Here is a 27856-nt window from a genome sequence, read left to right as displayed (position 1 = left end):
ATATATATATATATATATATATATATATATATATAGCTTTATGATCAATTTTGCTTCAACGAAATTTAAAAAAAATTAGAAAAACGAACAAAATTCAAGGTCTCTGAAAAATCTTACTTCACTTCTACTCACGCTTCTACAAATAATCTGTTTGCTATCGTTAATGATATATTTGTGCTTCTAAGCGGAAGCTCTCTAAACTAAAGGATATTAAAAGCTGGAGTTGGTCCCCGTTAGACGGTAAGAGATAACAGTAATCAAAGCTTAATATAGAGATAAATGTTATGTACTTTCCCAGCTCATCAATATCTGCACTGGTTCATATAAGCAAAAGGAAAATAAACATATATGTAAACTGCTTCGAGTTAATAGTACTTATTTTATGATAAGTTGTTCGCAGTACAAAAGTCGCTAGATTTGTAAATAAGTCGCCAAATCGTCATTCCAAAATCACCAAAAAAGTCGCTAATCGGAAAAATTATTTTTTGTCGCTATTTTGGAATTCGAATCCCCTAGATTTAGTGACTTTTTCCCCAAATTGGCAACACTGCGTGTAACTTATATTTTCCGCTACAAAACTGCCCTCTAGTTTAAAAACATTACAGCAATTGCGTAACATTAGAGGGGGCGCGTCTGAGCTAAACTCTTCAACAACCAGCAAGCAACAAAAATCGGTAACTTTTCGCCCCCGCCCCTATTGATAACAGCGTTTTAAACTTCAGAGCTGTTCTCAATGGAATTATAGAGCTTCTTCGTGGCTAAGCGGTTAGCGTACGCGCCTTTAGCGTGGGAGACCCGGGTTCGATTCCTGGCGGGAGCTCATGTGGTTCGGATTCCACGTTAATCAGTAGGTCCACGTCTCATATAGCCTTGCTGCTGAAAGAGACGTTAAACACAAAATCAACTCAACTTAATGGAATTATACAGACAAACAGCCTCTTGTGGTAGGAAAAGGAAAGGGGGTGGATTCTCTGTGGTCGCCCAAGGGAACAAATGCATGCAATATTAGGTTTTTAATGTATGACATTACACCTATTTAGATGAGACTCTCTCTCTAAAAGAGGTTCCATGGAAAAGGCCAAGTAAACTTTTGATTTCTTTTAACCTCTAGAATAAGTTCCTCAAGGGAAAGGGTGCGATTTCTAAAACAATTGATATACTATCTTCTTTCTGGCGCCCCCTCCAACCACGCGCCCGGGGCACGTGCCCCCTCTGCCCCCCCCTAGTTGCGGCCCTGATCATTTATAATCACTAGTTCTAATAGCAACTGTGTAAGGTATAACGAGCTTCTTGAAGTGGGATCTGAACCAAACACCCCCACCAGAAATGACACCCGGTACCAGGCACACAAAAATTACGCGGATTAGTCATTTGAGTGTCACTTGGGTTAGTTAGTTGCGGGTTAATTACGCGGGTTACTCAAAGGAGTACTAAGTTTTAATATTGTTTGGTTTTCCATTATTTTGAATGTTTTTGATTTAAATAGGAATACTCCCTAATAAAGTCTTATATATTATACTTTTGTGACCAGAATTTTCGACTATTCTTGGTTTATCGTACATAGCATTACTATCTTATGCAATACGATCAAAAAGAGTAATATTACACATACATATGTTACGAAAGGTTTTATATTCAGTCATTGATAAGATAAAAATGTTATACATAGGTTTGTGGGTAACATTAGTGTAATTACTACATTCTAAATTTAACATTGACACTTGTTACATTATTCACAATGCGTAATATTTCTGATTACATATTCCTTATCAATTAATACTTGTCATATAGAGAAAGACATGTGCTAGTTCGTCCTTCTGAGAGATACAGACGAGAGTGTCATTGCTGTGATTAGGGTTGCCAGATGTCATGTATTTCTCGTATTTTATTCACATTTTCTCCAGATCCTAGATTCACTTATTTAATATTTCTCGAGCACTTTAAACTATTACGTGGGCACTTTCACAGCTGTGAAGGAAACATTTATAGGCTGTTTTTTCCAGTACTTCTATGTGAGTCGCACCTCTTGCCACATTTAACAATCGTTCACCTGTTTAGAGTAGTTCAAATCTATCAGTGGCGGCTGGTACTATATGTTGCATGGTTGTGCAACCGGATATTTTTTTTAATACTAAAAATATTTTTAAGTGTTAAAGTAGTGTATCAGTAAAAAATAAACCTTTGCTCTTGAGCGCAAAACAGTATTGATGCATTTCTGAAAAAAAGTCAATTAAAAAACGGAAAGAAAGAGAGAGATTTACCTTTCCAGTGGCAGCGAACGTTGCAACTGGAAGCAGTAACATTGAGCATATGGCAGCGAGCTCCTATCTCTTAACATGGGGAAGTGGATTTATTCTTGCAACGCTCCCATCTTCCCGTATTGGTCCCGTGCGGTTGCATTTTCTTCCGCAACTGGTCAGCTTCTGTAATAGTTACGAATTCCTCCGCTTAGCAGCGCTTGACTCAATTGATAGGGTGAGGAAGATACAGACGCGTGGAAGAAAGAAGTTATTCACAAAACATAAACTCGCAAAGAACAAATATAAGTCTGGTGGTAGCAGGGACGGATCCAGGCTGAAAGTTTGGGGGGCGGTCGTTCGAAGTCAATAGATTTTATTTAACATTTATAATACAAAGGTGAAAATTCTTGGGATAAGATTTATTTTTTAAAAAATCCTATTCTGGGGGTGGGTCAATCGAGTATCCAAGAAGAAAATGTCTTACTACTGGTCTAATTCCTAGCTCTGTGTCTTTCGTGCACATGATCCCGTGTTCGATTTCCGTCGGAGAGCATAAATTAATATCAAATCATTCACTTCCAATACTCTTCTGTCTTCTTTAGCCTAATTTGCTGGAATGTTAAACTATTTTTTTTTCATTTTCAAAGGAAAACATCTTAGATTTCATGCTTCTTTACAGACAAAAATACGTGGTTCCTGAAAATGGACTTTTTTGTTCCGTATATTTATACAAAGAAATGCTAACAAAATGCATATTGTCGGAGGAGAGAGGTGTTTCTGGACCCTAAAGAAAATAAAGCGCAAAATATTTGCGGTAGCGATGCTTTCTATTCAGAGAAACTTGGCGAGCAGCATTTCAGATTTCAATAAAGTCATAGAAAAATTTGAAGCCCGAAAGATCGAAGAAGGACCTTCCATTCTAAAATAATGCATAGTTTAAATAATTAAATAATTTTGTTTAACTGCGTGCATGCAATTTTCTTGCTTTTTTTCTTCTTTTCGGATTAACACCATCATTCATGGCTTACAGCGCATACTGTATATTCGATTTATCTCGTGTTCAATAACATGAGTGTAGAGGTTTTGTATATAAATAGTGTATAAACGTACATTGATAGTGGTTGTTTGAAAAAAAGGAAATAGCTTATATATTAAATTAATATTAGAGAAATAATTTAAGCAATAATATACAAATAGAGCTTCAAAGACTTTCCTCTTCATATTTCCTGAATATTTTTTGGATAAGACTCAAGAATGCTGGGGGAGGGGAACACTTGCGCGTACCTACATACCTTTGATATTGCAACATTGCAACCGGAGCTAGTACAGACCACGAGCCGCTACTGAAATCTATATGTTTTGATTCGTACTAAACAGTCAAAATAAGTTCCTTTATGAAAATTGTTAATTAGAGAATGCCCCTAAATTTAGGGGTGAGGGGACTTCCAATCGTATAATAACTATTGTTTTTTAAAATCAGGTTAGATGTTTGGAAAGATTATTCTTTTTACATATTTCAGAAATTTTATTATTATTTAATACCAACTCCATCGAATATTAGGTCCCTATCTCGTTTCCAATCAGTGGTGACTTGAGTTTTTTCGAGAGAGAGACTTTCAATATGGGAAGTAAAACTTAGTACCATTGTATAGCTTTTGTCTCTTGTAGTTCCCCTCTAATGATTCTCTACTCGGGCTACCTTCCAAAGTCATGAGTCCGAGTCTAAAGGTGGAGAATTTCTTGGTTCTATTTTAATCGGAGATAAAAACCATAAAACCATAAAGATGATGAAACTTGAAATAAATAAATAAACAAATAAAATGGTCTTTTCCTACTTTCGAATTAAAACTAAGCGACACTTCATAATCAAAAATGTAGTGAAATCTGTATTATATTTATAAGGGATCAAACAAAAATTACAACTCTTCTTGTTGTTGTTGATTACACGTAATTTATTTTAGTTACATAATTCATCTTAATTTGTACACATTCCAAGGCAGATCAGACACAAATTCTATAACTTTGCTCATGATCGTATAACAATGATACCGAAATCGCTTGTGTCAAATCGCTTGCGTTGGGAGGTTACTAGTTCCTCAAACCCTAATTGCAATTATGTGATAACGTTACTAACAAAGAAGGGCTGACTATTATTTTCGGAAAACAAACGGTTAATAAATCCTGTAAATATGAACTGTGTACATAGTGACATTGGGGCTTATTTATTTATTTCTGTGTGTAGTTCTAGAAACAACACGTTGACCATTTTACACTGAAACAAATAACAGCAGATGAGTTAATCCTCTGCGTGGAAGCAATGTAACTAAGTATGAACAAACTTGTATGACGACGAACTTTTTAAACACGCCTATGTTTATAAACACGCATAGCCAGTCCCAAGCCTGGGTAAAGTGTGAGGGAAAGTTGAGTTTAGTATTGCTAAATATTATACTACTTGCAGTCTTTATTGAATATGATCGTGCAGTACTGTAGTAGTGTTTACGTAGTTAAGGAATAAAATTTACATTTACAATTACTTATTCAATGTTACAGCAGTAGTTTAAACCATAAATCTGAGTCCCTATAGTGCAAAATAAATAAAAAAAGCATTGATTAATATTTTCTGTGAAAAGATGTATGTATTTCATTCACTTCTGTTGGATTTTGTTCCCGTGAGAAAGGCCAATTCTTTTGGACGTGTAGATGAGCCACAAAATTTATAAAAGTGAAATCACCATGGAGCCAGTAGTACTGCTAAAATATTTGTAACCTACATCGATCATGAATGGAAATATAGTACTAGGCAGAGATGTTCACCCTCGGGAGGGTAGCCCTCTCGAGGGCATCCTCACCCTCAAATTCCCTCGCCCACAATGACACGAGGGCAAGGGTGCGTGAGGGCGAAGACAAGCTTCGACAGCGAGGGCGAGGGTGAAAAAGGGCGAGGACCAAAAATGAAATGAAATCTTTAAGTTTAACGTCCCACGGCTAGGCTAAAGGAGACGGTGATAATGAGAAATGAGTGAAATGGTGGAATGAAGAAAGTGGGAGGAAACGGGAGAACCCCGAGAAAACCCACGAGCACGGTGTTTGTCAGGGCGGGGACCAACTGTCACTGCGAGGGCGAGGGTGCGCGAGGGCGAAGAACAATTTCCTTCGCGAGAACGAGGGCACGTGAGAGAGAAGAACAAGCTTCCTTTACAACTATTTTGAATTTGCTGTTTGACCATTTTTTGAAGGATTATAATATTTAATATAGCATCTGCCATGTCCCCTAGATGGAAAGTTGATGTCACAGCAAGATTATAGATTGGTCATATTCTTCCTTTCATTTAATTGCAGTAGACAATTTATCTTGTGTACTTCTACATAAAATTTCCGGATAGAAATAGCGTTACGTTTAGAAGCGAGTGTGCCTCATTTTTGTCCTGCCTGTGCTAGACTTTTTAGATAAAAAGTGTCTACACTGTCATGTTTAAAGTGTACTGGTAGACGGACAGTCACTCACGTCATTCAACAGTAAATGACAATCTTAAGAACGCTAATATCTAAACAAACACAATCACTGAGAGAAGAAACAGAATGCAATAGATCAGATGGAAAAAGACTTGATGGAATGACTTTTGTTCATAGATGGCCATTTCGCACTGGACTCGCGCTCACTTCTCTCAACTGGGCTCGGGCTCATTTCTTTTAACTGGGCTCGCGCTTAATTATTAAATGAATAGTTTGTATTAAGTTTTTGGAAACAAGTAATATGTTCTGAAGTTGATTGAGCAGTAGTTTATTTCTGTACGTTTCCAACTTCTGTTGTAAAAATAGATATTAAATGATATGATACGTCTATGAACACTCAGCGCGATTTCTTTATATGTTTTTTCTCTGCTCTCATCCAAAACCAAGTCCTATATCCTCAAAAAGACACACATACACACACACACGCACACACATTATATATATATGTGTGTGTGTTGGAGCAATATAATATATGCAATATATACGCAAGTTAGTTGGGAACCTGGGATCCCGCAATAGTGTTCCCAACGAGCCCTGCATCTTCTAAGTCCATTAGATTACTTTGAAGCAAGAAAGATTTAAATTTTTTGCTATATGACTTCCCTCAGGAACAACATCTACTTTTAATTATGTGTTTGGAGACATATTGTCCTGCTAAAATACATAAAATATGATAATTTCTTAATTAGTTACTGTGCAGTAGTAATAAAGTTCGGTCGGACACATGTTATCTTTTTATTTTATTATTAGACAATACACAATATTACCTACTCACCAACCAATACGCATTTCTTGGAAAAGTCGACAGAACGAACCTTCAATTTACGGTACCCGAAGAAATTTTTTATCTGCAGCTATAACGCCTACATGTAATCTAGGACTAGAATCCAGGGCTGGATTCACGACGGGTTCCTGGAAGGGAAGGGACAGTGAAAAGTTTCTCCGATGATCTGAAGGTGCCAGAATATGGTGTCACTAGGGGAAGGGGCAAACGACACTTCGTCCTGAGCTGACCCAGAGATTTCTTCGAATTTAGTAGAGGTGTCTTCCTCATCACCTTAGTAAAAATAGAAACTAAATTCTACACACAAAAGTAACATTAAAAAATTTGTCAATGATTTTTGCACATAAGAAATATATACCACATAATACAAAGGGTGTTTATTGCTGGAATTGTAAACAAAATTCATCAAACTAATTTCGTGCAAATAACTACCTCAATCTTTTATGTAAATCTTATATATCTCCTTATATGTTAATAATTATAAGAAACAATATATTGAAAACAATACTTTTTAAACTTCATCAATCACCACCTTTATCACTCTTATAATTTACACTACGAGACAAGACGAGAATTTTTTTCGAGACTCGTGAGCAACAGTAAGGGAATATGCATTGGGTTGAATGGAACGATGCCTGTTGGAGGTCAGAAAGATCCAATCACCCAAATCTTAGGTCTCAAACACTATTTTAGTGCTAAATGATCCGTACGTAAAACCTATAAATTGATAAAACTGATTGTACGATCACAATGAAGAGCATTTATAAACGTTTAAAGATACTCAAATCATTACACAATATATTCCAATAATAAATATGGTTTAAATGTTGTTAGATTATACTCTTCTTACACATCTCGTGATGCAGAAGGATTCTGAGAACTTTTAGATAAGGGAATACATTTTGTACGTAAATTTACAGAACGAGACGAGAAGTGAGTCGTTGCGAATCGAGACAATAAAGAAATTTCCGAGAATTGAGACGAGACTAGACTTCTATAAATTTACGAGACGAGATGATAAACCTTATTTCTCGTCTCGTCTCATGAGAACACTAGTTTGCAACGAAAGATGTAAAGGAAACTCTATTCAAATTTTGTCTGAACATATTCATGGTAATATTAAGCGTGGAGTAGTCAATGATTTGTTCCAATTTAGGTGATCCGGAGTAAGTTATGCGATGGTATGTTTAGTTTTCTTTGTTTAGGACATATGTTAAGGAAATAATTCAGCAAATAGGCTGGAAAATTGAGAATCTGATCCTCGCGAGGGCTTCCTCACCCTCAATGATATGAGGGCGAGGGCGAGCGAGGGTGATGGACAACTCCCATCGCAAGGGCGAGGGACAACTTTCACTGCGAGGGCGAGGGTGCGCGAGGTTGATGAACAACTCCCTTTGCGAGGGCGAGGAAAAGTTTCCAGCACGAGGGCGAGGGTGCGCGACGGTAATGGACAATTCCCTTCGCGAGAGCGAGGGTGAACGAGGGCTAGGGCCAACTGCTACGGCGAGGGTGAGTGAGGTCGGAGTAAAATGAACATCTATGGTACTAGGGCGGTATCGTATTTCCATCTTGTTTCCCCCCTAAAACCATTACTGCTACCAAGACAAAATTGCTTTGAAGTGGAGCAGCAAAAACAAGTTTAAAAGAATTTTTTAGTTTAACACCCAATGATAATGATTCCTACATTTACAAGGACTGCTAGAAAAGTTTCTGTAATCAATATGAAAAAGAAAAAATATGTTATATTCTGAAAATATTTTAATCGTTATTTGAAGTATTCACCTTTAACATCAATACACTTTGGCATACGCTCAAATCAACTTAGAAAGGATTTTCTGCACTCTGAGGCTGCTGCCTCAGAAACCGCTGTTCGGAATGTGTCAGCACCTACTTTAAGGGACACAAATCGCTCACTACACATCTTATTTTTAATGTACGGGAACAAAAAGAAGTCTTTAGAAGATAAATGAGGCGAATTCGGACAATGCTTCTTAATTTGACATTTTGCTGGACAAGAAATCAGTTTGGGTGTGCTGATGGTAACTCCCGTTGTTGTTGTGAAGAAGTATGCGACGGTTTGGGTTTGTTTTACACAGTTCATTGATGACCTCTGGTAAACAAATTGTTGTCGACTCTATATCACTTAACATTTATAGCCCTTCGATCTTCTAAAACTATGGTCGCCACATGGCCGATATAAGCGAAGAAACAAGAAGTCATTTGCTTGGGAGCACTCCTCGAAACAATTTTTATTGGTTTCAGCTCATTTTGAAACATTCAAACCGGGATTGCCATGAACTTTCGGATGTGTATGAATAGATCCAAGTTTCGTCACCTGTAACGATGTAGTGAATCAAAATTGAATTACCTCGGTTTAATTTTGCAGGCTTTTCTTTGCGCCAATTGACAGAAGCCTATTTTTGAGCTTCGATCAAGTTGTGTGGGATCCAATCGCTGGAAAGTTTCGGTACGTTCTGATCATCATGCAGAATCGTATGTATTTATTTCATGTCACTGTTCAAAGATGCCCGAATCTTATGGTATGTTTCTGTTTCTCTCTATCATTTCACACACAGCATCAACATTACTAGGAACAATAGGATATGGATGGATGACCACGAAATTCATTATTGAGAAATGTGCGGCCACACTGGAATCCGAAAACTTAATACACAGTCCTATTGGATTATGCTTCATCACAAACAGTCAAATGAAGTCGCTTGATGCATATTTTTGGTATTAAACTATCCATTTGAAATCCTTAAAATAACAATAGTAAATAAATAAATATCCGAAAGTATTCACGAGAAATTTCAATCTCACACAAAACTGTTTTTTGTAACTGCTGTAAAAATTAACCAAATAGGCTTAAACAAGCAAAGATAATTTAAACGTAGAAACGTATATTCTTCCAAATTTTGTAATAGTGGAACACTAGCGCCACTGTAATAGTAGTTTGCAGAAACTTTTCCAGTAGCCCTCGTATATTATTTCAATTCTACTCCTTTGTGAAACAAAATTATGACTGGCTGTAGAAAAGAAATCAACTTCACTATTCAAAACATTTTAATCAGTTTATCGTAATCTTTTTACAAGATCTAACTATTGAAAAGGATTTGTGAAATTTAACATTATCTCCCTTCTGAATATGATTACCAGTTCTTTTCATGTACACGTTATACTGTTAATTTTCTTGCCTCAACTTCTGCAAACTTGTCTATAATGTCCTCAACATTTTCTTCGTGAACTTCTTTCCCCGCAACACAGTAGAGCAAGACTGCGCACCATGGATGCCCTTAAGTACGAAAGAATTAGTTTGAGACAAACTCCAAACAAAAACGAAAACAGTTTAGAGGAAAGACTGAGGTACACGGAGAGCTTCTAAATAAAAATGCAGGGTTGCAAACTAATACATGAAATCACTAGAAAAAATACAGAAAATTACACTTGTAAAGGGTATGAATTTTGGAATGGCATAAAGTAGGGGGTTCATAAGTTTTGTACTGAATACTATTGCATGTAAAGAGTCTGCAGAAATATCCACAGCTATGATACTACTGACACCGTAGATTTATGGGGATCCGAAAGTTGAAGTTTGTGATTTTGATGTCCTTATTGGGATAGGAAGATGGATCAAACGCCACTTGCAAGCTTTTGCACGACTGAACACGAACAAAAGCGGGCCTAATTGTTGAGCTATCCGTAGTTTTTGAGATCTAGCATGAAACCTATCCAAACATTTAAATTTTTCCGGGTTTCGACCATCGTCATGCGCGTGCTTTCTTCCCGATTTACCATGTCCTCACTTTTTTCTCCATGTAATATCAGTCATGATTTTTTTTTTTTTTTTTTTTGCAACCGTTTATTCACATACAGAATTACTTTGTGACCAAAGCAGCAATTTTTAGCTCTTTGCCCTCCTGAGATATTACGCCCCAAACATGGCAACAAAATCACAAACTTCAACTTTTGACCCCCCATAAATCTATGGTTCCAGTAGTATCATAGGTGTGGATATTTCTACAGACTCTTTACATGCAATAGTATTCCTCACAAAACATATGAATCCTCCACTTTATGCCATTCCAAACTACAGCCCCTTTAAAAGTGTAATTTTCTGTACTTTTTGTAGTGGTTTCATGTATTGGTTTGCGACCTTGCAAATTTATTTAGAAGCAAGAATATATATTCTCCGTGTATCTCAGTCTCTCCTCTAAACATTCGCTTTTGTTTGGAGTTCATCTGATATGTACATCCTGAGTAACTGTAGTTTTAGTAAACGCTTGCAAATGCAAAAGATGGAACTCTACCGACAACAAAGATGGCCGCCATTCAGGAACACTTGTGCATACGAGAACGTGAATGATGTTATTGACCTTCTGATACACAAGCTTCATCACACTCCAATTTCTATAGTTTTCGGAGATGGTCGAGCAACCATTTTCCTATCTTTGGACCACTTCAGATGAATTGACCCTTCTTTTTTTTTTCGTTTAGCATTCTACGATTATGCTCCGAGGTTAAGGGAGACGGTGATGATGATAAATGTAATGGTAGGACGAAGAAAGTAGGAGGAAACGGAAGAACTTCGAGAAAAGACACGCATGCGGTGTTTATTCAGCACAAAGTTCGTCACTGCTCGTTTCTCTGCTCTCGTTCTCATCATCTATCATGACGTGAAGAATTGAAAATTCTTTTGCAAAATGTGGGCTTCATAGCTTCCAACCTTGTATTCCACCTAGTATTTAAATCCTATTTTAGAGCCATGGATTCAGTTTTTACCATCACTGTGTTAAGCGAAAGAAGTTGTAAGAGAGCTTCGATGGTTCTGAAAAACGTTACCACTGATGAGGAAATGAAATCTAGAGGAGAACCAGACAGTTGTGGAAGTAGTAACACCAAGCACTTTGACAAGCATGAAGTTAATGGTGTAAAGCCTAGCTGCTGTTTCTTCTGGCACGGTATAACATTTCTCGACCCTTCGGCATTAGCCCGCGAGTCACGTTCCATGCTTGCCCCACCCTAGATACGCCTCTGATGATTAAGTATTCTGCCAGTTTCATTGTCATCATCAAGCATTTTTATTTTAATCATATTAAGTATTCTTCCAGTTTCATCATCATCAAGTATTTGTATCTTCATCATTAAGTATTCTTCCAGTTTCATCGTCATCAAATAATCTGCCAATTTTATCTTCATAATCGAATATTCTGGTTTTATTCTTATCATCAAGTATTCTGCTAGTTTTATCTTTATAATTGGATCATCTTCCAGTTTCATTTTGATCAAATATTCAGCTGGTTTTCTTAATCACAAACTGTTCTTCCAGTTTTTCTTCATCAGGTATCCTGCTCGTTTTTTTTTTTTCCATCATGCATTCTGTTAGTTTTATCGTCATACCAAGTATTACGCAGTTTTATCTTCGTAATTAAGTATTCTTTCAATTTCATCTTCAAGTATTCTTCCAGTTTCAGCTTGATCTTCGAGTATTCTGCCAGTTGTATTTTCATCACTATGTATTCTGCTAGTTTTATATTCAACTTCAAATATTCTTCCAGTTTTGTCTTCATTAAGTTTTCTGCCACTTCCATCTTCATCGTCAAGTAATCTTCAAGTTTCATCTTTATACTTAGTATTATATTAATTTCATCTGCATCAAGTATCCTGCCAGCTTTATCTTCTTCATGAGGTATTCTGCCAGTTTTATCTTCATCATCAAGTATTCTGTCAGTTTTAACTTCATCATCAAGTATTTTGCCAGTTTCATCCAGTAGTCCAGTAGCCATCAAGTATTTGTTTCATCTTCATCATCAAATAGTCTTCAAGTTTCGTTCTCATAAGTATTCTTCTAGTTTCATCATCATCATCATCAAGTATTCTTCTAGCTTCATCATCATTAAGTATTCTTCTAATTTTATCATCACAATTAAGTATTCTGCCAATTTTGTCTCATTTAAATTTTGATCTCCAAGTGTTTGGTAACTTTATCATCATCACAACTTATTCTGCCAATTTTATCTATATCATCAAGTATTCTTCCGATTTTATCTTCATTAAGTATTCTGCCAGTTTTATCTTCATAATAAGGTATTTTTAGAGTTTCATCGTCATCATCAAGTATTTTTGGTTTTATATTCATAATCAAGAATTCTGATGGTTTTATCTCCATAATCTGCTAGTTTTTCATCTAGTATTCTTGGAATTTCATCTTCATAATCAAGTATTCTTCCAGCGTCATTATCATCTTCATAATATGTTCTTCATAATATAGTATTCTTCGTATAGTTTTGTCTTCATAATATAGTATTCTTCCAGTTTGTTCTCCATCGTCAAATATTCTGCCAATTTTATCATCATAATGAAGTATCTACCCATTTTTGGCTTATTAAATAAGGTATTCTTACACTTTCATCTTTATCATAAAATATTCCACTAGTTTTTTTTTTCATGAAATAGTGTGCTAGTTTTATCTTCATTTCCATGTGTTCTGCCAGTTTTATCTACATCATCAAGTATTCTGTCAGCTTCGTCTTAATCATCCAGTAGTCGTTGAGTTTCATCTTCGTAATTGAATTTCTTTCAGTTTAATCTTCATCACTGTGTTCTTCCAGTTTTACCTATATCGTCAAGTATCTTGCCAGTTTGATCTTCATAATCAAGTTTTCGAGTTTTCTTCCAGCTTCTTCATCGTCAGGTAGCCTTCGAGTTTCATCTCCATAATCGAGTATGCTTCTTGTTTAATCTTAATCATTATGTATTTTGACAGTTTTATCTACATCATTAAGTATTCTTCCAGTTTCATCTTCGTTATAAAGTAGTCTTCGAGTTTTATCTTCATGATACAAAATTCTTACAGTTAAATGTTCATTTTCATCATCAATAAGTCTTCTAGTTTCTTCTTCACAAAATGACAAAATTATTATTTTTAGACTCTGTAATGATGTATTAATCCGGCAAAATAAATCATTTAATCATAAAATGGTCCAACAACCCTCATTGGCTTGCTTCATATTGATTGATTTCTGAATATAATATATTTCATGATTTTTGTGAATTCCATTAGTATCATATCTTGGACTCTCTTTTCTTTATACGTATATTTAAAAAGAGTTCTGTTTACCAAAAGCGTTTTTGTCCGGAAGACACAAAATGTCAAAAACTACTTGATGGGTTACCTTCAGCTTTGTTCGGGATGTAGAAGGTCTAAGGTTTCCAGCAATCGATTAAGTGCCCCAAGAATAAATTTCATCTCTATAACTCGTACTGAAACCGGAAGTGATATAAATCCATTAAAGCTTCCGATTTAAATATCAATGTTCACTCATGTCCAAAATTATTGTCGCATGTCTATAAATGATGTTGTAGGAATATAATTTGATAACGAATTCGCCCAGTATTTCTTATAATGTTAGAATCTGTATAATCAGCAAAGACGATGTATGTGGAAAATTTCATATCAAAATAGCGGTAAACAAAAACAATAAAACGAAAGTAAAACTTTTTTTGTCCATTTAGCAACATTTTGTTTTATCCATTCTAATTTGCGTACTAAGGTTGTTCAGTTTACATTTGGCCAATTTCGACTTACCTAAAAATTTAGAAGAATCCATGGCGCCAGGTCCGTAAGTGCTCGATGTGTTTCCCTTGGTTCCTAACAATAGCCAGACAGCGTAATTTCCACTGTAATAAGCTTCTCTGAAGAACTGGGAGGGGAATCATGTCCCATTCCCTTTGCACTGCTTTCCAAAGTCCTTCCACAGTTGTCACACGCCGTTTTCCCAAAGCCCGCTTCAGCAATCCAAATCCACAGGACTTGCATCTGGAGATTTAACAGGTACCTTATTGAAAGGTATCACCTATATACCACTTGTCTCCTCCATCTCCCTGTAGAATACGAGGGACGATTGTGAGGTATATGATGAGACCTTGTCCATGTGAATGCGCATCAGATTGGCGTCATTTCCGTTCATTGTTGGAATCTTATGCTCGTAAATCGGCCGCATGATCTGCTCCTGAAAATACTACGAATTTATTTTGCAGTTCTTCGCCACCTTACGAATCTTTAGTTTACCTCGGTAACAGTAGCCAGTAACGACCATGAACCCTTTTGGGAAGAATTCTTTATAGGCACGGACCCACTTTCTGAAGTTCTTGGCGCCTTTCTCTCGGTACATGATGGCTCTTGGTTTGCCGCAGTCGGAAAGGTAAATCCATGCTTCATCGAGCGTCACGACGTACATCCACCTTTGTTTTGCCAGATGCCGTTCGTACAGCTTCCGGGCGTTACACTTTCGTTCCTTTTGGTGGGCATCCGTGAGAGGATGGCCGCGAGCTTTCATGACTTTTTCCAGATTGAGTTGATGCTGTAACGTCCGGTTCACAGTGCCCAAAGACACACCAAGACGATAACCCATACACCTTTGTGTTGGCGGATATTCTTGCATTGCTATTTTGCGAAGTTTCCTCTGCATGGTAGAGGTGCCCTTGGTGCATTCCCGCTTCCTAGGCAACTTCGTTGGTGATCCAAATGGTGGAGCTTCGTTGCCCTTGTACTTTTTAATAACATTTTTTATTCCACTTAAATTGATGTTGCAACCATTCTTCTTGCACTGTTTTCTAATGACAAAAACACTAAAGTGGGCGTCATAAAGAGCCGCAACATAGCCTTCCCAAAACCGGCTTAGTTCGTGCGGCATTTTGGTCACAGAGCGGAAACCCACACACTTGGAAACAAATTTAACACAACACTCACAACAATGGTCTTGTTTTGTGCGTTATTGTCGTCTGCGCGGAAAATCAACTCCGTTCCCAGGAAGCCACTGCACAACACTGCAGGACGCCACGATCGAGGTCGGGTGAGTCCCATCTGCTCAGGAGAGGGAAGGAACGAAATTGGCCAAACATAGGCTGAACAACCTCTGTATTTATAATCCTTTTCCTATGAATTTTACCATAAATACACATTTCCCGATTATACACATAGTATCAGTATTAAAAGTATCCTGCAAAATCATTATCAAATTATATTCTTACAAAAAGACAGTTATATATATGAGGCAATCATTTTGGACATGAGTGTACATGGAGCAAAAACGACAAATATCGAGAGTGAGAAGCAGTTTTTAGAATCGATTTATCGTATTAAGAATAAGTACCATCTTGTCTCTTAATCGTCTAATCAAACCAGAAGTAGCAGAAATCAACTACTTCCGGTTCTGACGTCGATCGCTACAGAGTAAAATTCTAATATATAGCAAGAAGCAGTTTTCTGCAATCAATTAAGTGTCCCAAGATTGTATTCCGTCTCCACTATAATCTTTCTACTAAAATCAGAAATGGTAGAAATTACTACTACTTCCGGTTTCTTTATTCATTGAGAAAATATCATGCCGTTAATAAATCTTAAATAGGCCTATAGTAAAAAAAAAAAAAAAATGGTTGCCATAGCAACACTAAAATTTTTGAGTGGGGAATATAGAGTGCAGGGAGATGCATTTTTGAGAGGAGACTGAAGGCAAGGTGCAGTGGGGAATGATGGAAAGGGGAACAGAATATAGAGAATAGTTGACGAGTAGACGGCGGCAGGGGAACTTCCCTTGTTCAATCGTTTAAAAATTCAATTTTCGTCTTATGTAAACTGTAACAAACCAAACTATTTTACGTTATGTACACTGTCACAAACAAAACTCTCTTACGTTATGTACACTGTGACCAACCAAATTCTTTTACTTTATGTACACTGTGACAAAAACCAAACTCTTTTACTTTATGTACACTGTGACAAACTAGGCTCATTTACGTAACACACAGGGTGGCCCAAAAGTAGGTATACAGTCCCGTACTAATCGGCTCATGGCATTTTATATCATTTACTTATTATCCACACAGGTATTAACTTAGTTTCTTCATTGTTTGTTCTTAATTTCTTGTCACTTATACCTGAAGCTTCGAACAGACCAAAGTAAATAAATGCATTATCTTAATAAATTAAAATGTCATACTTGATAGATGCAGGTCTATATACCTCAAACTCCTTCATGTGATGTACACTGTGACACAGCTAATGTTCCTCAGAGACGTCTACAGCTCTCGTCGTTTCATTGTTTTCGTCTTTTTACATTTATTTTCATCCTATATTCTTCATAGTTTTCCCTCAAACTTTCTAACGTTCTGTTAATTTTCGTTACAGGCTCGGCTATATGTGCAAAGGCAATATACTTAGCCTTCCTACCGTCTCTCCTATATAGATTTTCCTTAACTTATTCCTCATAAACAAATACTGAATAATATTGATAGAAGGCAAGATTCCTGCCGAATCTTATTACTACTGCTTATTCTGTAGTTTCTATCCTTGTTATATCGTTATCGTTTCTACTCCTATTGTAATGAATCTTACTGTTCATTATGAACAATTCCTTGTTGTCAAACTCATCTAAATTTTCTGTTTATTACTAAAAAAAAAGAAAAAAAATGAAAGAAAAGGAAAAAAAAAACTAAAACGTTCTTTAAACTTTAAATTCTGACTGTGATGTACGGCTGTTTTAATTCCAGGCCTCCAAATGTCCTCAATCGATATCCAAATACTCTTCCGACGGTTTCCAGAATCCTAAAATTGCATGTGACTAATACATATCATTTGAACTATCCTGAATAATCTTAAGAATTTTCTTTTCTATGTCATATACTTTTAAAGGTTTTTCGATTTACACTTTTTTTTTTTTTTTTTTTTTTTTGTAAAAAATTTTACCAAAATCAGAAGTCACAGGGTGTCAAAACTAGAAACATTGTGGCCAAGTAATGGGTATCCTGGGACCAATCAATTTCTCACCAAATTGTTCATTTATATAATACCTCATCTGATGGCCGAAGTAGGAGTTCTCCGTCTTGTCAACTGTATTAAGTGCGAGATGTCTCGTCTGTTTCATTGTGGAGTCTTAAAATGTTGCAGTTTGCAGGTTTAAATGAATATCTTTTTCACGCATACTTTAGCTCCCCCATGAGTTGGCCAGCGGTCCTCCACATCCTTCGCAGCTAAGAAAAATTAAATTGCTATTGTTAATGTACCAAAATATATATAATGTTCTGGTGCCGCTCCCTTCACATTTTGGTTTTGCCTCCCTTTCGCCCGAAAAAAAAAAAAAAAGTTTCTACCAGAAAACCGGGGAACAGTTTGTAGTATCCTTCTCGAATAATAATGAGTCTGTCAAATGTTCCATAGAAATGAGGTACCACGTATTAACCGTAGGATTGTATTGTTCATGTGCTTCAGTCATGTCGATACTCCTGTCCCCAAACGTACAAATTATTTTTGCACCTCAGCCAAAATTATGCTTCATTTTGTATCTGATTAAGAATCATTTCCCAAAATTCTATAATAATAAGTTTCCTCATTTAGTTCTTATACCATTATTACCTTATGTGGTTTACGTCTAAGCTGTTCACGGATTAATTTGTATGTTGTGCCGAGACTCGCTCCTGAATTTGCACCCTTACTTCCGACGATTTTTTTTTTTTTTTTTTTTTTTTTTTTTTTTTTTTTTTTTGTGATCTTGAGCACACTCGACTTCACAGTCAGCCACTTCCTTACTGACTGCAGACAAGGTTAATACAATATTGGGTTGCAGGTCTGCTACCACATAATAAATACCCAACTTATCTGTAGATGTTTTGAAGTTTGTAAATCACATTTTAATTGTTCCGTCATCTGGAGCTTTCTTCCTGTAAACTTTATAGAACTTAAACTCTTTCAATACATTGCAACTCACAATTTTAGTGTATTTCATGTGATGTGACTTCACCAGGAATCCACTGTACATCCAAATCAGTGAGACTTTAGAAAGTTACTTTCTGTGTGGAGTAATCTTTACTCAATCTCCAGTGGGTGTGTACGCAGGGTAAATACTGTGACTGAGTATATACATAACTGAAAATAAGTTCCTTTTCTTTCTCGGTATGTCAATCAGTGACGCGGTTTTACATTTTAATAGATATGTCAAAATGACTCATGACATTTAGGTGGACAATTTTTACAAGTACAATACAGGGAATAAGGGCTGGTAAAATAAATTGAAAACTGAAACTAAACGGTTCACTGTGAAATGCAAACTGTCATGGCTAGTTGCCGAAATTCATTGAAATTAAGGTGTTAGCTCAATCAGGTGTGTCTATTTCGGCAAAGTCTTCTAGCTTATTGGCACCTAAGTTCGTGCAGTTTTTGCGGTCTGCGGTGCAAAACTGATTGCACATCCACGAAACAATTTCAGCTTGTATCTTTTACAGGTTCGTTTTTAATATTAGGATGTAAACAAAAGCTATTTTTCTTTATGTAGGTAAAAAACAAGTTCAGTTCATGCTGGGTACAGATGGTGAGCCCTGGGTATGGGTAATGGGAGAACATCCAGATGACAAAACTATTGAACAAATCTTAGAAGAGGAGGCGAGAGAGAAAGCACGGAAGCAAGCGGAGAAGGAAGCAGAGGAACTCAGGTACGTAGATTAAAAATGTCGAACATTGAGGATCTATAGAATCATTTTACTATTACTTAGAATCTATATAACTGCATAAGACAACATAAATACATGTTATAAAACAAACTTAATTATAAACTTATAAAATTTCATTGGGAACTCGTTTTGTATGGTAGGAGACGCGGTGGCTCAGTGGTAGAGCGTTCATCTCCGGTGCTTGGGGTCCCTGGTTCGATCCCAGCTCGCGCCGTGTGGACTTTGTAGTGAACAAACACCGTGCTCGTGGGTTCTCTCGGGATTCTCCCGTTTCCTCCCACTTTCTTCATTCCACCACTTAATTCATCATCATCACCGTCTCCTGTAGCCTAACGCATAATCGTGGGACGTAAAACTGAAAGATTTTATTTCATTTTCGTTTTACACTTTGAAAACTGATATCCAAAGTTTCGTTTACAAACCTTAAAGGTTAACAAATTGTAGGAATATACATGTATTAATATACTTCTAATGATTCGCATGTCACTGCCCTGCTTTACTTACTTAAAGACTCGGAACCAAACAACTAAACAAAAGTTTAAATGCTTATCTTCTTAAATAAATCATAACAAGAATGAGATGATTTTTCCACACATTCCAGGAAACTTAAAGTAGTAAGAATAATTATTCATATAAGATTATGTTTAGTCAGTGCTGTATATACGGTATTTTTCGAGCTATTATTTTATCCTTGCAATTAGCCCAGTAATTTTTAACCTTGATAACCTGGCACCTCCCTTCGTAAACCCCATATACAGGATTGCCGAAGAGGGCGTGAAGTGTATATATATATATATATATATATATATATATATATATATATATATATATATATATATATATATATATATATATACCCTACACGCCCTCTTCGTCAATCCTGTATATTTCAAGCTCCCCCCTTCCTGTTCGTTGGTCTGACCCCTTTTGTGATTTTAAATGCAATATTGAATTCTCAAATCTTCAATAATAATAAATCTCACTAATTTATATTTATTTCCAGGAAAAGTTCTGGGTATGTAGAAACAAAAGTTTCAGCCTATCTGTAAGTAAAGAAATAGACTGAAAACTGGCATCCAAAATTTCGTTTACAAAGCATAAATGTGAACGAATTTTAGAAATATTTTAATACACTTCTAATGATTCAGCATGTCACTTCCCTACTATACAGACCTAAGATTTACTTTGTTAAGTCTCGGAACCAAAAAAGTAAACAAAAGTTTAAATGGTTATCTTCCTTAATAAATCCTAACAGGAATGAGATGATTTTTCCACATATTCCAGGGAACTTACTCCTTGAGCATTAAAAATACGTATTCATATAAGATTGTTTAGTCGATGCTGTGTATATATAGCATTTTTTGAGCTTTTATTTTATCCAGTAATTCCTAAGTCATTAACCCAGTAATTCCTAATCTTGTTTATTACCTAGTGCCTCCCTTCGTTAACCCCGTATAACTTCATGCCCCCTTCATCAGCCCTGCGTACTTCACTCTCTCCTCCTTCCCGCTCGTTGGTCTGACCCTTTTGTGATTGTAAGTGCAGCAATAAATTCTCAAATCTTCTATTATTATTATTATTATTATTATTATTATTATTATTATTATTATTATTATTATTATTATTATTATTATTATTATTATTATTATTATTATTATTCTCACTAATTTATTCCAGGAAATGTTTTACGTAGCATTTTAGTGTAGTATATATCTTTTACCAGTTTTGTTCTTGATGGAACTACAGTTTCTACTCAATTGTTATTTTGTATTTACACTGTATTTAATTTAATACCTCTTTGTTTCATTAATATTTGTACAGTAGAGCCATGAGTTTCCGAGCTCCAGCTAACGAGCTAAGAGTTTTCGGGTTAACCGATTGATTACTTCATTCAGAATTCAGCGTCCCGTTTAGCAGCGAGGGTATGTGAGACGTGGACCTACATCTTAACGTGGATCCGAATCACATGAGCTCCCTCCAGGGATCGAACCCGGGTTTCTCCCGCTAAAGTCATGCATGCTAACCACTTACCCACAAGGGAGCTTACCGGGTTAACCGAAGTGGGTTGTAGTTTACGAGCTGAAGTCAAGGCGACGCGGCAATTGCTATAAATTAACAAAAATAAGAAAAAAGTTTAAAACAAATTGAGAAGATTCGTCAAACAATTGAGAGAATTGAGAATGTCGGATCCCGAGATCACAAGCACAAAGCTTTAACCTGCACTGCTATCCAACCGTTCGTTATTCGCTAGTGTATTCGGAAATTCTAGTCATTCCTTCTCCCTTGTAAACCCTCATAACCTCGCGCGTATTAATGTAACTGCTTACAATAGAATGATTAAACGTGCTATGCAGCAATTATTATAGGGCTTTTCAGTTATTGTACTGTTCCTCACATCTTTACTATTGTACGTATAGTACTGCCCTTCATTTTGCAGAAAATCTGTATTATCCGAAGACAATCAGGTTATATTAGCTCGAATAATCAAACTCTAGTGCAATTACAAATGTAGTTTGTCAGTGGCCTGGGTCCCATTACTCACACTTCACACCCTCCACGTTGGGTGGGAATCACTGCATTAGCCTACTATTGCAACAATTTGTGCCATTTTCGCTTGAATTTGGTAAGCAAGATCGTCAGATTAAAACAATGTAGAAACAAACAAGTTTCTCTATCTGTCAGTACTCTTCAAAATGAAAATTAAAACTATTATCTTGGTTTGGTAACGAGAAAAAAATGTTAGGTCTTATGAAGGTGTAATGAATGTTTGTGAGATCGAATGTTGTTAAAGTCGATGATTGCACTTCAGGGGAGTATATAGATAAAAGTTAAACTTTTGTCACTATGTAGTAATGGAAGAAACTTACCTAGTGCCTTAATTCTTGCTTACAAGAATTAACACACTAGATAAGTTTCTCTTCCTTAGTTTGTACTGATAAAATTTTAACTGTTATCGATGTGACTTCTCTCAAGAGCTGTTGTTACGGACAAAGATAACTTCTGTTGGTCCATTAATGTTAGTAATTATTATGAGCGTAAGAGTCTTGGTCTGGCAGTTTTTGCAAGTCTTGAATGCAAGACCAAGACCAAGACCAGGAATACCGATGCAAGACCAAGACAAAGACTCTTGCGCAAGAGTGTTGCACAAATACTGATACTACTTGAATTTTTTTATAGAATGTAAAAAAGGAGAAAAATCATTACATCTTTTTCTTGAATTTTTTGGCTTCAGTAAAAATGCCACTGGAGTGAATATGTTCCCAGTAGTTTCATGCAATTCGTGTGAGTCTATCTGCCCCTGTAACATATAGCTACAGTAGGTCTATATCGTTTCCTGAATTGGTTGTTCGCGTTTTCTGTAGATATTGCTCGTTTTCAAGCCACACAGATGTCATCTTGCGCCATGTAAGCTGTTTTGGTGGACAAACATAGTGTGCGTGGGTTTTCTCAGGTTTCTTCCGTTTCCTCCTACTTTCTTCATTCCACCATTTCAGTCATTTCTCATCATCACCGTCTCCCTTAGCCTTGATGCATAACTGTGGGACGTTAAACTAGATACTTCATTTCATTTCAAAGCATACTAGTGGTGTTCTTCTTCTAAAACTGAAGAGAAATGTAGTATTGAACATCGGTAATTCCGTACACCATAGGTGTCGACTACATGGGTATGGCCTTGGCTCCGAGACTCAAGCATCCGTTGGAAATTTTTAATGTGTGTTCATAAAATTAATATCGAAATAACATTTTCATGACATTGACAAAAACTTAGTGCAACTGACCGCAAATTTGATTTCATGGGCGGATGCTTATTCGTTAAATAATTGTTTTTCGATATAACTTTTAGCCTCCTTAGATATACGGCACATCGAGGATTAAGCGATATAACATTATACTACAACAGTAAATCTATATTATAAAATTGAAAGTGACTATGTTTGTGACTCCTAATCTCTTGAACCACCCGCTCGAGATCGATCAAATTTTCAATATAGATCAGGTTTGGGGCTGGAATGTTATTTGTCAGTTCACTTTGAAGGAGCAACGTATGGGAGGAGGAGGAGGAGGAGGGGAGGTATACAAAAATCGAAATAAATAAAAATAAAAGTGACTAAGTTTGTGACTTAATAATTCTTGAACCACCAGACCGATCTTAATCAATTTTTTAACATTTATGGGGTTCGGAACTGGAAAGTTTTTTTTTTCTAGTTTCTCTTTGATGGTAGAACCTAGGAAAGGAGGAGGGGAGGGGGATATATATATATATATATATATATATATATATATATATATATATATATATATATATATATATATATATATCAAAATAAAACTTAATAACTCTTAAAACACCCGACCGATCTCGATCAAATTTTCAACATAGATGCTCAGGCCTGGCACGATTTTTATCATTTTACTTTGACGGTGCAACATAGGGGATGGGGAGGAGGGAGACATATGTAAAAAAATAAAAGTATAAGTGACTGTCTTTGTTAGTTCATCACTCTTGAACCAGCCAATCGATCTTAATGAAATTTTCAACATAGATGAGGTTCAGACTTAGGGTGTTTTCTATCATATCACTTTGGCGGTAGAACTTAGGGGAGGAGGAGGGGAAGTTAAGTGTACAAAAATAAATAAAACTTAATAACTCTTGAACCACCCAACCAATGTCGATCACATTTTCAACATAGATGAGGTTCGGATCTGAAATGGTTTCTGTCATATCACTTTGACGGTGGAGCTTAGGGGACGGGGAGAGGAGAGATATTTAAAAATGATAGAAAATGACCGATATTAGAGTGGAGTTTATAGTTTTAGGGGTCGCTGAGATAAACCGTGACACTTCCGATGCTATTTAAATCCAAATTCAGCCCCGTAGTTTGGCGGTGGGAGGGGAGATATCTAAAAATGATCGAAAATTAATTGTCGAATTCATAGTTTTTGGGGTCATTAAAGTGAACAGTGATACTTCCGATCCTGTTTAAATGCAAATTCAACACCGCAACTTGGAAGGGGGAAGAAGGAGATATATATATATAAAAATTATCGAAAATGACCATTATTATCAATGTCAAATTTATGGTTTTCGAGGTCATTGAGATGAACAGTGACACTTCCGTGCCTTGCAACATGAGAAGGAGGAGATATATAAATTTATTGAAAATGACCTATATTAGTGCCGAATCCATAGTTTTTGGTGTCTCTAAGGTGAACAGTGACGTTTCTGATGCCGTTTAAACCCAAATTCAGCCCCGCAACTTGGGGAGAATGATACAATAATCGAAAATGACCGATATCAGAAAGCGCTTTAGTAATAATAAAAAGTGACTGATTAACGAAACATATTATTTTTTTTTAAAAAAAAGGTTAACCCAACAAAGTGGGTAATTGATGCTAGTAATCCATATTCACAAGCGAGACTGATTTTGTACATTTTAAATAAGATGTAGTTTGATGTCGTTATTTTGTATTTCTAATAGAGGTCAAAAGTATTTATACAAATTGAGTTTATAGAAAAGACATAGACAGTTGTCATTTTTAGTTTTCACTCATATTATTATGAAATATGAAGTTCCAATTATAATATTTATTTTAATATTTTCTCCCTTTTTTGGTCGATATGCTAAACGTATCATAATCATCATCAAAGCTATTCTGCCATTATTTGCAGGTTGCTTGCTGCAACTGAGAAACCTCGATGTACGATGGTCCTCAGCTAGTCTCTTCGTCTTAATGTAGCAATTTTCTGTTTTAATACCTTCCTTCAACTACAATCTCCTTTGCTTCCTCTCTCTCTTTCCTTTCACCATACCCTCTAGCACGTCCTCCACAGCCAATATCCCAAACAGTTCCCCTTTCTCCTCTTATCAATATCTAAAATTCTAATTTTTCTCCTACTGCTAATATTTCTAACACCACCTCATTCGTTTTCCGTTCAAGACAGCTAATTCTCTCCCTTTTTCTCCATGTCCAGGTTTCGAAAGTTTGCAATTTTTCTATCGCTTTTGCGTAATGTCCATGTTTCTGCCCCATTGGAATCAGTAAAACAAAATCTCAATATTTAATTATAAGTTTGTTTAACACAAAGATTAGCTAATTGTGGTTGAAAAGAAAAATCTGACGCCTTTAGAGTGTAAAAATAATTTTGCAGTTCATGGTATTTCAATAATCTGTACCGTTTTGATTTTCTTTCATTCGTCTCAGGGGTAGCCTCCCCAGTTTGGGAACCAGTAGAGTGTTGGATCTGTTAAAAACTATAAAAAGATTACGAAATGTCGTGATTTATCTTATAAGTAGCGAAGCGTGGCAAGACCAAGACCACCCCAGTCTTGGTCTTGGTCTTGCATTTGCTCATCACTAGTAATTATGAACAAAGCCAAAGTATGTGCAAACTATTTATTACAATGTCGCATTATTTTTGCAGTGTTTCTCAAACTTTTTTCAAATGGGGACTACTTTTATCAGTCAGAACGTTCTACGAGCAATCGTACATTTATCTCCTTCTAATACACTCGATTGGAAAGGTGTAACAGCTTTTCCAGGTTAATTATCGTGAGGTTGTCCAGGGTTTTCCTCATTCATATTAGGCAAATGCCGGGATGGTGCCTGACATACAGGTTCCAGGCCGCTTCATTCTTTCCCTCTTTCCCCGGTAGTGTGCTCGCCTAGGAACGTCATCCTTCATATGTGACAGGCTTAAGTCCATAGATGCCATTAATGCCCAAAATATGTATAAACAAATAAATAAATCTCCTTTGAATATAATTTATTATTTTGTTATTTTTTAAAGCATACCGTAATATCAATGTACTTAGATATTTTTAAAATATTAAATAAAAATCTCCTTAATTTTATAATTGTATAATGAAAGAATATATAGAAAATACAGGCTATTCCCTTAAAATCTCCCTAATTTCAATTATTATTAGAAGAACAAATATGAATGAAAGGGAAATTAAAATTCAGTGAGTTCAAGAAAAACTCAAATTTTATATTACACAATCTAACACATCTCCACATGTTCCTCATTGGTAGTACGAACAACATCCAGTCTGTATTCAATTTCTTGCCATGTTCTTTCCAACATATCGCCTGTTACTGTTGCAACCGTATCACGGTTTCGGATTCGTAACTCTGAGATGTTATCCAAAGATGTAACTCCTCCGTACACTCGTCAGAAATTTAGTTGCATTGCCATTTTTATTTATGCTACCGTGGTGTTACGTTGTGGAAAGACAGACAACTTCAAACCATGAGGACTAAACTTGAAGATCTGGCCTTTTATTTGTTGTTACAGTAATTCCACAATCCATCTAGTGTGTCTGAATTCATTCTTTTTCTTTCTTTCATTTTCCCTTTCTTTCTTATTCTTTCTTTCTTTCTTTCTTTCTTTCTTCACTTGTTATTTTGTATGTTGCGCAGACACTCACTCACCCAAGTCTGTAGCCCTACTTCCGACTATTTTTTCGGAATCTTGAGTACACTCGTCTTTACTCGACGAAACCACTTTCTATTTATTTACTTATTTACTGGATTAATATTCAGTCTAAGAGAACAAGGGAAGACCTCAAAAATCACAGTTTGAGGAATGCCGTTTTACAAGAGTTTGCTGGAAATCCCGTATATTCTGTGTAAAAAGAATATAGTTTTACAGCCTCAATACTAATTGGTTCAACTGTATACTAACTAATCTTTTTGTTGTGTTCTCCCCTTCAACAGAAAGAAAGTGGAAGCTGAACTGACAGAATTATTAGATTTCAATCAGAAGCAGATCGAGGCGATGGAAGAGGATCAGCGGAAAGAAGAGAAGATGGAAGAGGACCCACTGGAGATCTACTGCACAGTGGAGGAATTGAAGTCTAAGATGAAGCCGGCACCTGTCAAGATAATTAGTTTTCAAGATAAGAAGAGAGACGTTCTCCAGGAAATATCACTCAACAAAGTAAGTTTTGATGCCATTACCGTCCAAATGATATGATCCATTGTTCAAGGTTTACGAAACTATATATATATATAATATAATATAAAGTATTAGAATTTGTATATATTAAATTGTATAATCTACTATATATACCTGTTTGAGATTCTCAACTAGTATGTGGCAGTATAATGAAAAAAAAAAGCTAGTTTAATAACTGTAGGTTTAGCTGTGTAAGTGGCATATCAAGTGTTGGGTAGTTGTTCTTGCAATGATTTTTCCCTTTGACTAAATTTCAATCTCAAACAAAATCCTAGTGTTTCATAAAAATGGGATAAGTCGAACGTATTTCTTTTTTTAAAATTGCGTAGGGGCAGGTTAATTCACCACCCCTCATTCGTCATTGGTTTCAATTCGAAGCAACAGGAATTGTGGGAAAGCTACAATGAACGCACAGACTATATTCTGTCAAAATTTTTTGAACAACTTTTACGAAAGTTATCGTGGAATATATAAAATCTGAAAGGGGCATGATTCACCCCTCCTTGATTGACTTGTAACCTCAAGTAGTGATTAGAATGGGAAAGTTTCAAAGAACGTATATTGTTCCATTTTATTCAGTATATACCTGATATTAACGTGCATTGAGAGTGGGGTTAATTCACTCTATCATTTTTAAATTTCAACTCCAAGCAACAACAATGAGGTAAGGAACCTCAAAGAAAATATACCCCATTTATTTCAAAATCGAATAATTTTGCGGAAAGTTACCAAGAAAATTAACTCAACACACGGACAATAATAATATATTTCAGTGAGAGTAATATCTTGGATGGTAGACCTTACCCACCAGGAAGCAGGAAATTTATTTTATACTACAAACATATATGTCAT

At 36.0% G+C, this 27856-nt stretch overlaps 1 protein-coding gene across 1 annotated transcript in view; it reads left to right on the top strand.

Annotated features, from left to right (window-relative positions):
• The window catches only part of LOC145676813 (SH2 domain-containing protein 4A-like), a 33050-nt gene extending 6013 nt beyond the window's left edge, over window positions 1–27037 (top strand). Inside the window, exons 2-3 of the mRNA XM_081747591.1 lie at window positions 18870–19026; window positions 26764–27037. Of these exons, the coding sequence (XP_081603717.1) occupies window positions 18870–19026; window positions 26764–27022 (416 nt within the window). The 3' untranslated portion in view covers window positions 27023–27037. The remainder of the gene's footprint in view (window positions 1–18869; window positions 19027–26763) is intronic.
• Window positions 27038–27856: the final 819 nt, after the last annotated feature.

The sequence above is a fragment of the Thermobia domestica genome, unplaced genomic scaffold (assembly GCF_964235325.1).
Source record: "Thermobia domestica unplaced genomic scaffold, izTheDome1.hap1.1 HAP1_SCAFFOLD_377, whole genome shotgun sequence".
NCBI classification, from domain to species: domain Eukaryota; kingdom Metazoa; phylum Arthropoda; class Insecta; order Zygentoma; family Lepismatidae; genus Thermobia; species Thermobia domestica.
Note: the sequence above shows the minus strand (reverse complement) of the source record. Positions and strands in the feature narration are given on the sequence as shown.